The sequence below is a fragment of the Crinia signifera genome, chromosome 7 (genome assembly GCF_055691185.1).
Source record: "Crinia signifera chromosome 7, ASM5569118v1, whole genome shotgun sequence".
Taxonomy (NCBI): Eukaryota; Metazoa; Chordata; class Amphibia; order Anura; family Myobatrachidae; genus Crinia; species Crinia signifera.
The window spans coordinates 41,880,156-41,895,591 of NC_139223.1; the positions used below are offsets into that span (position 1 = coordinate 41,880,156).

The following is a 15,436-nucleotide window of genomic DNA, read 5'->3' on the forward strand; positions in this document are numbered from 1 at the left end:
GGCCACAGTTTGAAGACCCATGCTCTATGTGGTCCAATTTACAGTAAAGGTAAAATTAATTTTTCCATACATAGTCCTCAATGTTGTAGCGCTGCTCACATGCCTTGTGCGTGATTGCTGTTGTTTTTACCTTTGTGGGGATTGACTACCCCCTCGTTTGCGCAGCTGCTTATTTAGAAATCCAACTCCTGCTAAAAGCGCCTGATTATTCCTGGTGAATTCTCCTTCACATACTGTAATCAGGCCAATCAGCCGGCGCTGATGTCACAGACACTCCCATAAACCGTCTGGACACAGCTGCATTTTTCCTGACACACCCAGAAAACAGCCGGTTACCACCCACAAACTCCGGCATCCTGTTATGTAAATTGCAAGGGGATTGTGATTAGATCTATACACTATTTTGACCACTATTTGGCCTTGCCCATACGTGCTACGAGTCATAGGCATGCACAGTCATTCCATAATTGAACGGATTGCAAAATTGCACAACCGAGATCAAGTCTGAAGTCTGACTTAACCCCTAAGCTAGTGGTTCCCAAACTGTTCCCACCTAAGCACCATCGGCTGTACCACATGTGCAGTGTTTTTTTTTTTGTTTGTTTCTTAGATATTTTAAAGTGTTCTTCCATCTCCTAAGCATAGGCCATACAGCCATCGGTACCAGACACCTGAATGCATTGTGATGTCATTGTCATTGTGATGTCACACTCACCCTGCCTCCCTACACAGAGCACTCCCAGCTGCTGTCAGCTACTTTGTACTGCCAGTTTGTCACACACTGGCTCTTTCTGAGTATTTGTGATGTCACAATGGTAACTGCCTACTGTATACCAATGCTTTGCTGTTACTTCTCTCACTAACCCAGGACACAGACATCATAACCGCTGCTGTCATTAACATCCTCCAGATACGTCTCCTAAAACCTGTTGTTTTCTCATATATACCCAGCCTTCTAGGGTACAGATACCCGCAGGAGGTAAGTATCTTGCCTCACTTGGATTCGCCTGCAGACTTGGCGATTGGCTACCCTAAAAATAATGACCTTGAGCTTGTTTCCTATCAATGGAGGTTCCTGTCCTGTCAGGTGGTGTCTGAGATGCTGGGGATGAGTGACAGGATATTATATATATAACAGCGGAAATCAGTTAGTTTCCAAACCCCAGGACAAACCCTGTATGAGGATACATTACCTATAATATCATACTGATGTCACAATGTCATATGATGTCATAAAAATGGCACTGAGGGTTTAAAAGCAGAGCTCAGCCAGAAAAGAAAGAAAATGCACATTAAGTAAAGAGACCAATAACATTAACATGGGGGACATTGAGGTTCTTAGCACAATAATGTGAGCCCACCTACCACGTCAAGGTGACCTCATCAGGTGGGAGGGGAAGGGGGAGGGGAGTATTTTTTTTTTTATTTTTATTTTTTGGCAGGAGGGGGGAGACTGTGCTTTGCTTAGCTAAGCTATACTAAGACCATGGTCTTAGCATAGCATAACTAAGCACAGCATAGCATAGAATAGCATAGATACTCTTAGCTAAGATTATGTTAAGACTATGCTATTCTATGCTGTGCTTAGCTAAGCTATACTAAGACCATAGTCTTAGCATAGCATAGCTAAGCACAGCATAGATTGTGTTCGGGGTCATAGGCATGCAGGAGGGGGGAGACTGTGCTGTGCTTAGCTAAGCTATACTAAGACCATGGTCTTAGCATAACATAGCTAAGCACAGCATAGCATAGAATAGCATAGATACTCTTAGCTAAGATTATGTTAAGACTATGCTATTCTATGCTGTGCTTAGCTAAGCTATACTAAGACCATAGTCTTAGCATAGCATAGCTAAGCACAGCATAGATTGTGTTCGGGGGCAGAGGCACTTTAAGGATAGGAATTGGTCAGAGAGTTTATGGTCTCTGATTGCGCTTTAAGTGCTTTCTTTAGTTGTTTTTTTAATTTACGATTTTTCTTTTTCAATGTATGGTTTTTGTCTTGTAAAGTATTATTTACATTTGACAGGTATTCTATCTGTCGGTCACATTTCGCACTGTCATGGGCAATGTGTTTTTTGGCCCAACTGCCATTGATAAATTCAAACGTCTCTTTGCCCACTGAGACGGTTGGCAGCTCTTCCTGTATATTCGGGGGATTTTCTCTGCGAAACTTTCGCAGGCGTCTGAAGCTTTGAAAGTCTTCATATAAACCCCGGAACCAGTTTAGAGCCATAGTTGGTAACGACTGCGAAATTAATTTCTGCTGCGACTTCTCTGGACTGTGACTTGTCTTGTACAGAGGCTGCTGCAGAATGAGGACAGCAGTCTGGGCATTCTTATTTATAACCTCTGTTAGGCTCAGCCGGAGCATTCTAGAATGTTCCGGAGCGGGGCCCCACTGCCCTCTCCGCAGGGGGCCCCACTGCCCTCTCCGCAGGGGGCCCCACTGCCCTCTCCGCAGGGGGCCCCACTGCCCTCTCCGCAGGGGGCCCCACTGCCCTCCCCGCAGGGGGCCCCACTGCCCTCCCCGCAGGGGGCCCCACTGCCCTCCCCGCAGGGGGCCCCACTGCCCTCCCCGCAGGGGGCCCCACTGCCCTCCCCGCAGGGGGCCCCACTGCCCTCCCCGCAGGGGGCCCCACTGCCCTCCCCGCAGGGGGCCCCACTGCCCTCCCCGCAGGGGGCCCCACTGCCCTCTCCGCGGGGCCTCACTGCCTCCCTAGATCCAGTTAAATAAAATGTCCCCAGTAGTTCCCATTACATATCTCTCTGTGGGGCCCCCGCAGAGAGGGCAGGGGGGCCCCTGCAGAGAGATATGTAACGGGAACTACTGGGGACATACATTCCTCCCTGTTGTACAGCATTACATATTATGCACACATTGCCTTTGCTGCCCTCTGCTGTTCCAAAGTGGAAATCATCAGTGAATCTCTTATGTAACTCAGCGAATCACCGGGGGAGAGCAGGCAGGTACTTGCATTCACACACCACACAACCGCATTGCTGGGTAGCTTGGAGACCTTTCTTCTGTGACTTAATAGAATAATAGCAAACAGGTGACCTGCTTTACGCGGTTCATGATAAATTGCAGAAAACACAGAAATTGATGTGCAAATACTCCTGGGGAAGACCATGGTGATTCCCTCACTGTAATGCAAAATGCCACCTGTCTGCATCGGGTCATGGTTCTGTCATCTATGTCTTGGTTCCAGCACAGACCCACATAGTGCCAGGTTCTCTTACAGCAAGTCAAGGTGCAATCCAACCATCAGTAGTTCCTTCTCCTTTTCTTTGAAGAGAGGTCTGTAAGATGTACACATAAGGTCGTTTTCTAAGCAGCTAATAATAGAATAATAGGGAAGAGACACTGGTGTGTGTGTGTAACAAGTTCTGTATATAGCGCACACATATTCCACAGCACTTTACATAGAAAATGTCACCAATCCCATCAGTCCCTGTCCCAGTGGAGCTTACATCTATATTCCCTACACACATTCACGCTATTCACGCTAGGGTTCATTTTGTTTGGTGACGGTTAACCTACCAGTATATTTTTGGATTGTGGGAGGAAACCGGAGTACCCAGAGGAAACCCACACAAGCACGGGGAGAATATACAAACTCTGCACAGTTAAGGACATGATGATAATCACACCCATGACTTCAGTGTTGTGAGGTAGTAATTATATGGTCCATGCATGTGTGTAAGTATGTATAGTTGAGTGTGCGTGTATGTACGTATGTACGTACGTATGTACATAAATACATGCATACATTTGCTTATCACTGAGGGGAACATATTTTTTTAATTAAAGGGCAACATTTTAGACGTGATACAGTGCTACATACTGTATATGGTTTATGTTATGAGTTGTTTGCACTACTCTGCTGTGTTATACACTGCTCAAAGAAATAAAGGGAACACTTAAACACAATGTAACTCCAAGTCATCACACTTCTGTGAAATCACACTGTCCACGAGGAAGCAACAGTGACTGACAATCAATTTCACATGCTGTTGTGCATATAATTTCCACAACAGGGGGAAATTATAGGCAATTAGCAAGACCTCCCCCCAAATAAAGGAGTTGTTCTGCAGGTGGTGACCACAGACCACTTCTCAGCTCCTATGCTTTCTGGCTGGTGTTTTGGTCACTTTTGAAAGCTGGTGGTGCTTTCACTCTAGTGGTAGCATGAGACGGAGTCTACAACCCACACAAGTGGCTCAGGTAGTGCAGCTCATCCAGGATGGCACATCAATGCGAGCTGTGGCAAGAAGGTTTGCGGTGTCTGTCAGCGTAGTGTCCAGAGCATGGAGGCACTACCAGGGGACACAGCCGCACAGCTCGCCAGAGGTAGCCTGACTGCCATTACGTAACGAGATGAGATCCTCAGACCCCTTGTGAGACCATATCCTTGTGCAGCTGGCCCTGGGTTCCTCCTAATGCAAGATAATGCTAGACCTCATGTGGCTGGAGTGTGTCAGCAGTTCCTGCAAGACAAAGGCATTGATGCTATGGACTGACCCACCCGTTCCCCACACCTGAATCCAATTGAGCACATCTGGGACATCATGTCTCGCTCCATCCACCAATGCCGCGTTGCACCACAGACTTACCAGGAGTTGGCGGATGCTTTAGTCCAGGTCTGGGAGGAGATCCCTCAGGAGACCACCCGCCCAATGTTGTAGCTAGGTGCCACAGTGCCCGGAGCAAGGGCAACCCCCCCCCCCCCCCTCAATTACACACAAAACCACATGCCATTACACGTTATGCCAGAGCTTGACAATATTTTTTTAAATAGAGAAAGCAGGGACAGTGTGCGCTGAATATTTACACCGTAATGCCTATTACATGTCACACAGTCATTACATAGTAAACCATATGCCAAAATGCCCATTACACATTATGCCACACACCATAATGCCCATTACATGTTATACCTAACACCATAATGCCCATTACAAATTATGTCCCACACTATAATGCCCATTTCATATTATGCCACATAAGTGCCGCTTACCTGTGCGGTGTTCTGTGCGGGTGGCAGTGGCTCCTCCGTGATCTATGGCCGGGCAAGCTGGGCAACGATGGCCTGTGCTGGGCAGGCCTGCTGAAGCTGGCCCCCAGCTGGGGGAAGTAACATCAGACCCAGTCAAACACCAAATAATAAATGACAGTCTCCTTTTGACTGTGTGACTGTCCCTTTTTTAATTTTTCCTAAACTGCTCCTTCTGGCTGCATTGGCCTCTGCGTTCTGGGGCTGGGCCAGCAGGCTAGGGTCTGGAGGGCGGGGGAGAGGGAATGCGGGCAGACCCGTTCGCGGGGGGTGCATGCTCGCAGGGTGGGGGGAAATGCAGGCAGACCCGTTTGCGGGGGGTGCAGGCAGACCCGCTTGCGCGGCTGTGTGTGTGTGTTTTCCAAGGGGGTGGGTATGTGTATAATGCTGGTCTATCCCTGGGGGGGGGGGGTTTGTGTATAACGCTGGGTGGAGGTGTGTCCTAAGGCATAAACTATGTGTGTATAACGCTGTCAATCTGGCTAAATATATAAGAGATAGGGTCTTACCCAGTCAACCCCTCACATACTTTTTTAATTACCCCCAGACCTCGCCACCACCCCAAATGCCCCATGATGGCCCATTAACCACTTATCTTACAAAGATTTTTTTTCCCACAAACTGCTCAGAAGTTGTTAGGGGGTGTTTATGATTGAATTAGATCAAGAAAAATATATTTATCAAAAATTATATATATATATATATATATATATATATATATATATATATATATATATATATATATATATATATATATATATATATATATATATGTCTATGGTATCGGCGGCACTCGGAAATCAAAACACACACACCAGGCTGTGATGCCATTTCGAGGCTCGGCGGCCTCTTTATCAAGGTGCTTTGAGCACCTTGATAAAGAGGCCGCCGAGCCTCGAACGTTGGCATCACAGCCTGGTGTGTGTGTTTTGATTTCCGAGTGCCACCGATACCACAGAGAAGCTTATAGATTGACAGCTACGCACTGTCAGTGGAGGGCACCGGCTTATTTGGCATTACCTACATTGCAGCTACGCTTGGGGTGCCGCCCCCCGGGACTATTATTTATATATATATATATATATTTATATATATATATATATATATATATATATATATATATATATATATATATATATATATATATATATATATGGTACTTATGTAGTATCTGGGCTGCCGATTTTTTGATTGTATGCCTTAAGTTAAGGCATACAATCAGATGCGATGCGATGCGATATCGCATCGCATCGCATACGACCATGCGATGCGATGACCCGATTTTTCCATAGGATTCAATGTTAAAATGGACTGAGTCCATTTTAACATGGAATTCAATGGGAAAAAGGGGTCCTTTTCATACCCCTACTATCCAAGTGGGCATGGAGTTGGATATAAACCTGTGGCGAGCGTAGCGAGCCACCGAGCCCGAAGCGTGGCGAGCGGACGGTATTCTGTGTCCCCTCGCGGGGCTCGCTACGCTCGCCACGCTTCGGGCTCGGTGGCTCGCTACGCTCGCCACAGGTTTATATCCAACTCCATGCCCACTTGGATAGTAGGGGTATGAAAAGGACCCCTTTTCCCATTGAATTCTATGTTAAAATGGACTCAGTCCATTTTAACATTGAATCCTATGGAAAAATCGGGTCCATCGCATCGCATCGCATGCGATATGGTCGGGTGCGATGCGATGCGATGGACCCGATTTCAAAATCGGCAGCCCAGTTACTACATAAGTACCATATATATATATATATATATATATATATATATATATATATATATATATATATATATATATATATATAATGTATTTTTATTTTTTTAAATGAACGTTTGTAAAATATTGTTTTTTTTTACAAACACCGGAATCATGCAACCATCACAATCAGAGCATCACAATTCCCCAGTAGCTGCGCATCGGAGCAGCCACCAGGTACTTACTGTGGGACTGAGAGGTGGTTTGTTTATATTTCCCAGGTAGCTGCTCCTCTGCGCCACCACCGGATGGAGGGGTGGGTCTTGTGCTGACCAATCAGTAATAACCAGCAGCAGAGCACACACACTGGAGAGGGCAGGGAGGTCCTTCTGTGATTGGCAGCTGCTAGAAAAAAAATTCTACATTTCTGACTGGTCACATCGTTTGCATCCAGGTCAGATAACGCACAGCCTTGTGTGGTCACAATAGATGCATTAAACAACCTCACATGCCCCTTCAGTGCCCCTCAGTGCTCCCCACATGCCATCAGACCACCCTAAATGAACCTTCAATGCCCATCAGACCACCTCTCATCTCATGTCCCTGACCTGAATATAAATAATAGTGTATGTATATTTATGTATGTGTATATGTGAGTGTATACATTGCTATGAGCTACTAAAGTTTTACGCTTTGTCAGTATATCCATCCCATTGAGGCTCGCTAGAAGCTTAGCTATACAATAATAACTTGTAGGACTGTTCTTTCCCATCTGAACTGCAGAGAGGACTATTGTCTGTGAGTAACGCCACCCATGTGGCTATGAGCAGGGAGGTGACTGCATGGTCCTGTGTGTTTGGGAACAGCTTGTACTTCATCGCTGGTTTCCCTTTATGTGGTATACTGTAAACACCGGTGTGTGGATTACGTGGGGCTTTATACTCTTACTGTAGTTGCACCCAGACCCTATATTTGGCACTCACCAGTAACCTGTTTTGTGTGTAAATAAATGTGCGTTAAAATCTGCTGCCTGAAAGTTACCCGCTGTGATAGTTGTAGTTTTCACAGATAGCGTCCGGTATATTCTCCCAAGTAGGCAACATAGAATTTGACGGCAGATAAGAACCACTTGGCCCATCTAGTCAGCCCCTTTTTTTAAACATGTTACCAAAAACCATATATGATCCAGTCCGTAGAGTTGTCTGGTAGCAGCAGTTTACATAGAACACCTGCAGGTGTCACACAGGGGCTGTAGTGTATTCAGGGCTCAGTGTGGCGGGAGGTGTGTACCTGGCTGCACGTGACATAGGACAGGTTACTTCCCTCCCACTTCAGAGACGCAGCTTCAGGTTACAAGGTCAGAAACAAAAGCCAGCTCTATTCTGTACTTCTGCTTCCTGGACTCTCTCCCTCCCCGCCCTCCTCCCACTTCAAGTCTTGTGCTGCTCCGTCCCTACCAATGGCATAAGTGGGCACTCACAGCTCTGTCCGGGGATGCAATGCTGGTGCGAGGAGAGCAGGGAGTCGTCCCTGTAGGAATGGCATTACAGGTGAGTTGGGGGGGGGATGTGCACCTGTTCTGTTTGGTATACACAGCCGTTACATAGCTTGTATTGTGTGTAGCTCATGCTGTTGTGTAGTACATGGTCTTTATTTAGTATATGTATTTATATTATACTTTTTTTTTGTATGCAAATACTGCGGATGCCATATATATACCTGAATATGAGTGTGTTAAATAGTAAACCCGGTGTATACAGCGCAGGAAGTGTGTACAGGTGATACCCTGCAGATCTCGTCTTGCACATTTGCATATGTCAGACTGATCAGTATCTACAGGTTTTATTACTGTGCAACTGATTGTGTTCTGTTTGTATATGCACAGAGGGATGTGGTGTAAACACACTCATATAGTGCAGTCCGTATTGTGTCCTCTACATGGAAAGGAAGTGTCCAAATAGATCTGCATGTGAGAGATCAGAGTACCGCAAGCAGCTGTTCGCACAGAACCTCCTGTTAGATTACAGACATCACTCTGGTGTTCTAGGGGGCCGTAAACTAGATCTCTATGCGGACTGGCTAGGATCGGTCCCTAACTATAGCTTTAGCATTAGCCGAACGCCTGTCGTCCGGTGTCTGTGCACTATTATACAAAGGTATATAGATCACCTGTACCTGCTGACTCCTCCATCTGTTCTAGCTGTATGGGGTGTCATGTCACAGTGTACAATACTACCTGTTCTCCACAACACTGTGTGGGGCCTCTTATATACGGATACCAGCTACGGATCGCTATAATAGATGGATGCTAACAGGATGATGTAATGATTTTCAATATTTGAAAAAAGGTTATCATGAGTTTTTCACATTTTTATTTAATTTTTTGTGAATGGTTTTTGGATTTTTTTACTTAACCCTTTGAGTGCCAACATCTCTGTGAGAAATGCGCAAAATACCCGCTAAACATGCTAGCGCCGCTCACGTTTTTTACATAAATTAAAAAAAAAAATGTTGTGTAAAAAAAAGATTCTATTTCCTATATAAGGTTACATTACAATGATGATTGTACAATTTAATTTAATTGATGATTAAAAAAAATATATCTTGGCAATTTTAACACCTATTTTGACAAATTCGCTTGGCACTCAATGGGTTAAACATTCACATGGGCTCAGATTGCGAACAGTACATCAAAGGCGCAACATGCGAGGCTAGGCGCTACACTAATAGGGGGTCTATGTGCTTATTTGTCGACACCAAACAAAACCCCGTGCCCTCCTGGAATGAAGCCACCAACAAGTAGGGCATACATGCAGTGACCAGTTCGTTGATATCAACCTTTCTTCAGGGTAACCATTATCCTGACGAAAGATGTAAAATCTGAAACGTTGATATCCGTTTCTGACTCCGTGTAGTCTCTTATAAAATCGTCTGTGAGTGTGGCGGAACTGGTCACCGCATATATGTTTGTGTATGTATATATGTGTATATAAATTAGCGTGTGTGTAATTAATGTTCATTTTAATGCACCCTAAGCTGTTAGTATGTGGTGCATCACCTTCAGACTAGTTGCCTGTAGAGTGTCCAAATATAATCAATGAATATGTCTGTAGGTGTTTATATTACATTATGTATATTGCCTGCACGGTAACAGCAATGCCTGCAGTATACTGAACTTTGTTCATGCATTCAGGCCAGACATTGCTTTAGTGTACGGCAATCATCTGGTAGCTTATATTGCATTGCATACACCACATAAGACCATCAGTGTTACGGTGTCTCCTACACTGAACTTTGTCCTGATAAGGTTTACGCTGAGTATCATATAGAAGCAGGAAGGACAGAGGAGTCTTATCCTTCCTTGGGGTTCTGTCACTTTGCTGAGTGAGGACAGAGACCTCTGGCTGCTCAGTGACCCGTTAGCTGAAGCCCTCCGGCACAGAATGCTTTACTAATAAACCCAACTCTGTTATTCTTGTTAGCTATAATGCTGAGCATTGACCTGTTACACAGAACCGTACACAACATTTTCGTTGAGTCAAGAATTAACCACTTCGCTATCAAACATCCTAGAAGGAAGGGGGTTGCAAATTTACAGGTCCACCAAATAAAGGGTAATCCAAGGGAGGTAGAGGAGGTGTGAGGCATTGATTCGTTCCATTACTGATTATTCCTGTCTCTCTCTCCTTCCCCTGCAGGTGACAGAAGTGACAGACAGCGCCTACGTGGGCTCAGAGAGTGCCTACAGTGAGTGCGAGACCTTCACTGATGAGGATACGGGAGGGCTAGCGGCCCAGGAAGACCCTGAAACAGAGGGCGATGGATCTCGTGGGCGTGCACCAGCAACGTATGTACTCGGGCGTGGGTGATGTGACCCCCAAAAACAAGGCAGCGGAGTAACGCTCCCATATTTCTAAACCACAAAGCAGGCATAAAGATGGTTCCATGGAATCAGTGACATTAATGATTGTTCTGTATGCTGAGGTAATATTCCGCTCCAGCTATTACTGTAGTGTATGTGTGCGGGATTCTGGGAGAAACATGGTAGCCTATGAAGGATTCAGTAACCGAAGCACATGAGAAGCTTTGGTGGAACTCCAAATACTTGTAGTCAGACTGAAATGGAAGGCTGACCAGATGTTCTGATACTTGTAGTGCTGCTCACACTGGAGCTTGTGCCTGACCTATAGTAACCAATCAGATCTTGGATGAGCAATTGCAAGTGTGATTGGCTGCTCTAAGTTTCTGCAGTTGGCCGTTTTTACAATGGGGTCTGTCTCTTTACTGTCTACTAGAAATACCGCCGCCACCGTTTACATTGCGGGTAGACACCGCAGTGTAAATGGTGCAAATCCTGGATCCGACCTGGCTTGTAAAAGGGGTATTATATAAGTGAGTTATTTTCCCCCAAATAAATAAATACTACTGATTGTTGGTCTACATCACAGCTATATACAGTACATGACTACTATAGTTTGGAGGGAAGTCTGGTCTCTGTATTGTACCTACTCTGGTGACCCCCTTTCATCCTCTCTCTCTCTCTCTCACATCACCTCACTTTCAGACCGGAGGGACTGGAACTTTCCCTATGTGACATTTCAGTGATCACAGTCACTGGTCAGGAGGAGCAATTTGAGGATTTTGGTGAAGGAGCAGAGCCAGACCTGTTCAACAGCCACTGTGATGATGAGGAGGATGACTTCAACCAGACAAACGAGACCTCCCGTCGCCTCACCCCCAGGTGAGACTTTACCACTTTATGCTGAGTAAGAATTCATTATGCACTGAGATAAGGAGTTGTAACCCTTTTGTAGAGATGTTATCTGTAGCCTTATGGTACAGGTTAGAAATTGTAAGCAGCCTCAAACGTAGGTGTGATCTCCTTAGCATTGTGCAAAACTCAGCAGGCAGTTGGGAAAGGAATCCAGGGTAAACCTTTATTATACATCAGGGGTATTTAACATGCGGCCCTCCCAGCTGCTGTGGGAAAGCACATCCCAGCATGCCATGCAACAGTTCTAGCATGCCCTAATGGCAAAACTGTGGCAGGGCATGCTAGGATGTGTAGTTCCACAGCAGCTGGCGGGCTTTTGCAGCGGCCCACATCAATAGATAAGCGAATGCCAACACCAGACTGGATTGGGAAGGAGAACAGGGTGAAGAGCACGTAGCGGGGATAGTGGGTCAGATGCTGCATTCCAGGCATTATGTCCGGCACTGATTGAAGTGGTAGATTAATGGGAGAACAAAGTTATATTAATATAGAGATTGCATGTACATATGATACTCTGTGTGTCCTATGCATTGAAATACATTACAGTGCTTTTGTTAGCCGCAATTCCTCATAAACCATTTTTGCACCCCCCCCCCCCCCCCCCCCCCAGTGGTGCACCTATATCAGACCGCCAACTTCTGGCACCCCCTCCTTGCCCAGCCCTGGGGGGGCTTTACTGCAGCCAGTGCCACAAACACGTCAACCGCCTGGAAGATCTATCTACCCGTCTCCGATACCTTGAGATGGACAGGTGACGCTGCATGCCTGCTATCTTCTACAGACAGGGAGAGGCGCCAGCAGGGATTGGTGGGGAGTTGATAGGCAACTTTATCTCTCTCGAAGGTTTGATTCATATCACCGTTATATGTGGACATCATAGGGCTGCCTTTAGTCCATTGAGATGCCTGTAGGCCACTCTGCAGCCCTGTAATGTTTCTGAAACACCATAACTAGTATAAGCTGGATGGATACGTTTGGTCCAGTAATGAAATATTTTCCTTAGTGAATAGAAGCTCTTTTGCGCCTCTCCCGGTCCTGTTTTATACGTGGCGTTGCTGTGCATGTGTATAACAAACTCCTGCATGATAACGGGTTCCGCGGCTCTGTGGCATGTGTGAGCAGGCTGTCCTGGTGCTGAATGTCGAGCAGTACCTAAACTCTCATGGTCTCCACATCTTTTCTCCACCCCTGGTGTGTTTCTAATGTCCTACATCGGATACTGATGCTGCAGAAACTTCACTCACCTCCTCCTGGGCCCGTGACCCAATATTTCCACCAGGCCTATAATAGACATGACGGTCAGGAGAGGAGGAGGGGGAAGTGCTGTGGTTGGACAGACTTCCCTCCTGTTATTTCCTGGTGCAGGAAACCATAATCGCCCCGGCGCATCTCCTGATAGGGAGAGCCGTGTGATCATTACTATTAGTAATAGCCATGCTTGTGCGGATCTCTGTCCTGGCACCTGTCACACTTTATTCACCGTACCTGCATTGAGCATTGTACCCATTAGCCAGGTGAGACACCGGTCACTCGTGCGGAGCATTACGTTGTCCGAGCTTTCCGTGTTTGAACTGCTTGCTGCTTCCATGTATGGTGTCTGGCGGATTTGCTAGAAGCAGACGCACTTTCTCTTCTCTCTCTTTTTCTAATATTCTCGCTTTATCTACCCCGCAGCCCAGACAAGAGGACTTCTAGCAAAAAAGAGGCACGGTGAGTGCGGTGAGCATAGAAGTGTCCCCAAACACACATCATAGAGTAAAGAAGCTCTAGATCTTGTGTAGCGCTGAGATTGATAATCCAGGCATGTTGCGGAGGTGCTCGCTGTGAAGGTGTTAATGAGTGGATGTCCCGAAGGCATCAGGTAGAACGTGGCTGCAGGCTCCGCAGTGCAAACAGAACAGAGAAGACAGCTGTTTCCAAATAAGAAGAATCCCTGACTACACAAAAACTGATCACGGGCAATCAGGAAACAACAAATGCAGGACAGGACGTGTACTCGTCATATCACCGCATTATCAGAACTGTCCCCTCCCAGTACTTTACACATGTTTGTTTTCTCTAGGAGGCTCCATCATAGCAGCTTCCTGGGAGACGACTCAGCGGAACAGCAGATCGCGGACATGGCCTGCGATGAGACCGACCTCACGGACAAGGTAAAGGAGAGAATGTTGCTGCAATGGTTAATTAACAGATAAATCATGGATTGTACATGTGGCGCTAGAAAGTCCCTGATGTCCACAACTGGAGGAAGTCATTCCCAGGGCTGAACCAATCATCCTAATAGTGACATCACAAAGGGCCAGATGCACTAAGCTTCAAAAGTGATCAAATGGAGAGTGATAAACAACCAGCCAATCAGCTCCCGCCTGACATTTTTTCAAACACAGTCTGTGACGGCAGGTAGAAGCTGATTGGCTGGCTGTTTATCACTCTCCATTTTATCACTTTTGAAGCTTAGTGCATCTGGCTCATAGTCTCTAATGCCTCGTGATGTCACTGGTCATTGATTAGCTTACTCGACGTCTGCCTCCAATGTGTGTAGGCATTGGCTATACCAGGCATTCCCAACCACGGTCCTCAATGCACACCAACAGTGCAGGTTTTCGTGATATCCAGGCTTCAGCACAGATGGTTTAATCAGAATCCCTCAGATACTAATGAAGTCACCTGTGCTTAAGCCTTGATAGCTAGAAAACCTGCACTGTTGGTGTGCCTTGAGGACCGTGGTTGGGATTGCCTGGGCTATACAATAAGGAGCTTCCTTGGACAACTACAGGCTATTGCTGTGGTGCATACCTTTCTGCTATCTTCCCTAAATACATTGCTTCATACCCCAGACTTCCTCCTGTGCTTTTCACCAATGTCTCTATAGGATCTTCTAGTTTCTCCAGTAAATGTAAGTGGTGTGAAGGAGGCAGACTAGTGGACATATTCTTTTATTCAGAGCTGTGAGTTCTAGCAGCTATGATTTACGCCTTAGTATAAACCAGTGGTTCCCTCCCTCCTATGAATCACGGCGCCCTAGAGTATCAGCACTACAGTGTGTAGTGATATCATTTTGTAGACAAGAGAAAGGGGTAGGTGTCTCTGCTAACCAGAGCTTACACTCTAGCGGGCATATGAGCGGACACAATAGGAAGAGAAGGGGAAGACCTCTATCGTGGTCACCATTTATATTCTACTGCATCCACGGTTTGCCACAGTCCACACTAGAATGCTAGTAACTCAGTAGTAAGTGGAACTCCGTGATGTCACCGCCTTGTAAACCCATGTGATTGGGCAGCACACATTGGAGACAGCTGTATGTAGCTGTGCTTTGTATACACAGCACATTCATCAGATATAGTGCTCAGTATCGCTTCTGTCCTGCAGGTTCTGTACCTGGAGCAGAGGGTGAGCGAGATGGAGCGAGAGGCAACCACCACAGGGGAACAACAGAATCGGCTACGACAGGAGAACCTACAGTTATTACACAGGTGAGCGTATGCACCAAGCCAGAGTTACGGAACTGCGGGGGCTCCAGGAACCCTACTTTTAGGACATCCATATTATAGTCATTATTTCTGTGGGTTGAATTTTAGATTATGTGATTTCAGTCTATACTGGTATTGCTAACACCCAGTGCTCATGGGCCTATCACAGGCAAGGCATTAAGGATCTCCATTCACCTGTGCTGAAGCAGGGGTCTCCTAATGCAGGGATGGGGAACCTTCAGCTCTTCAGCTGCTGCATCACAGAATGCTTTGCTACAGTTTTAGCATGGCCAACTAGCAAAATGGTAGCAGTGCATGCTGGGATGTGTAGTTCAGCAACAGCTGGAGTGCCAAAGGCTACCCATCCCTCTCCTAATGTCTGGACTGTGAATGGGCCTTGAGTGCCGAGTTTGGGAAACACTGATATATCCAG

General features: G+C 46.2%; 1 protein-coding gene across 3 annotated transcripts in view; it reads left to right on the forward strand.

The window, feature by feature from the left end:
• RAB11FIP3 (RAB11 family interacting protein 3) overlaps positions 1-15,436 on the forward strand; it is a 76,242-nt gene that overhangs the window by 46,413 nt on the left and 14,393 nt on the right. For 2 of the 3 annotated variants that reach the window (XM_083152900.1, XM_083152901.1), the window contains 6 exons: positions 10,455-10,603; positions 11,321-11,497; positions 12,141-12,281; positions 13,205-13,240; positions 13,593-13,683; positions 14,903-15,006. In XM_083152900.1, the coding sequence (XP_083009026.1) occupies positions 10,455-10,603; positions 11,321-11,497; positions 12,141-12,281; positions 13,205-13,240; positions 13,593-13,683; positions 14,903-15,006 (698 nt within the window). The remainder of the gene's footprint in view (positions 1-10,454; positions 10,604-11,320; positions 11,498-12,140; positions 12,282-13,204; positions 13,241-13,592; positions 13,684-14,902; positions 15,007-15,436) is intronic. The other variant, XM_083152902.1, reaches the window with a different exon arrangement.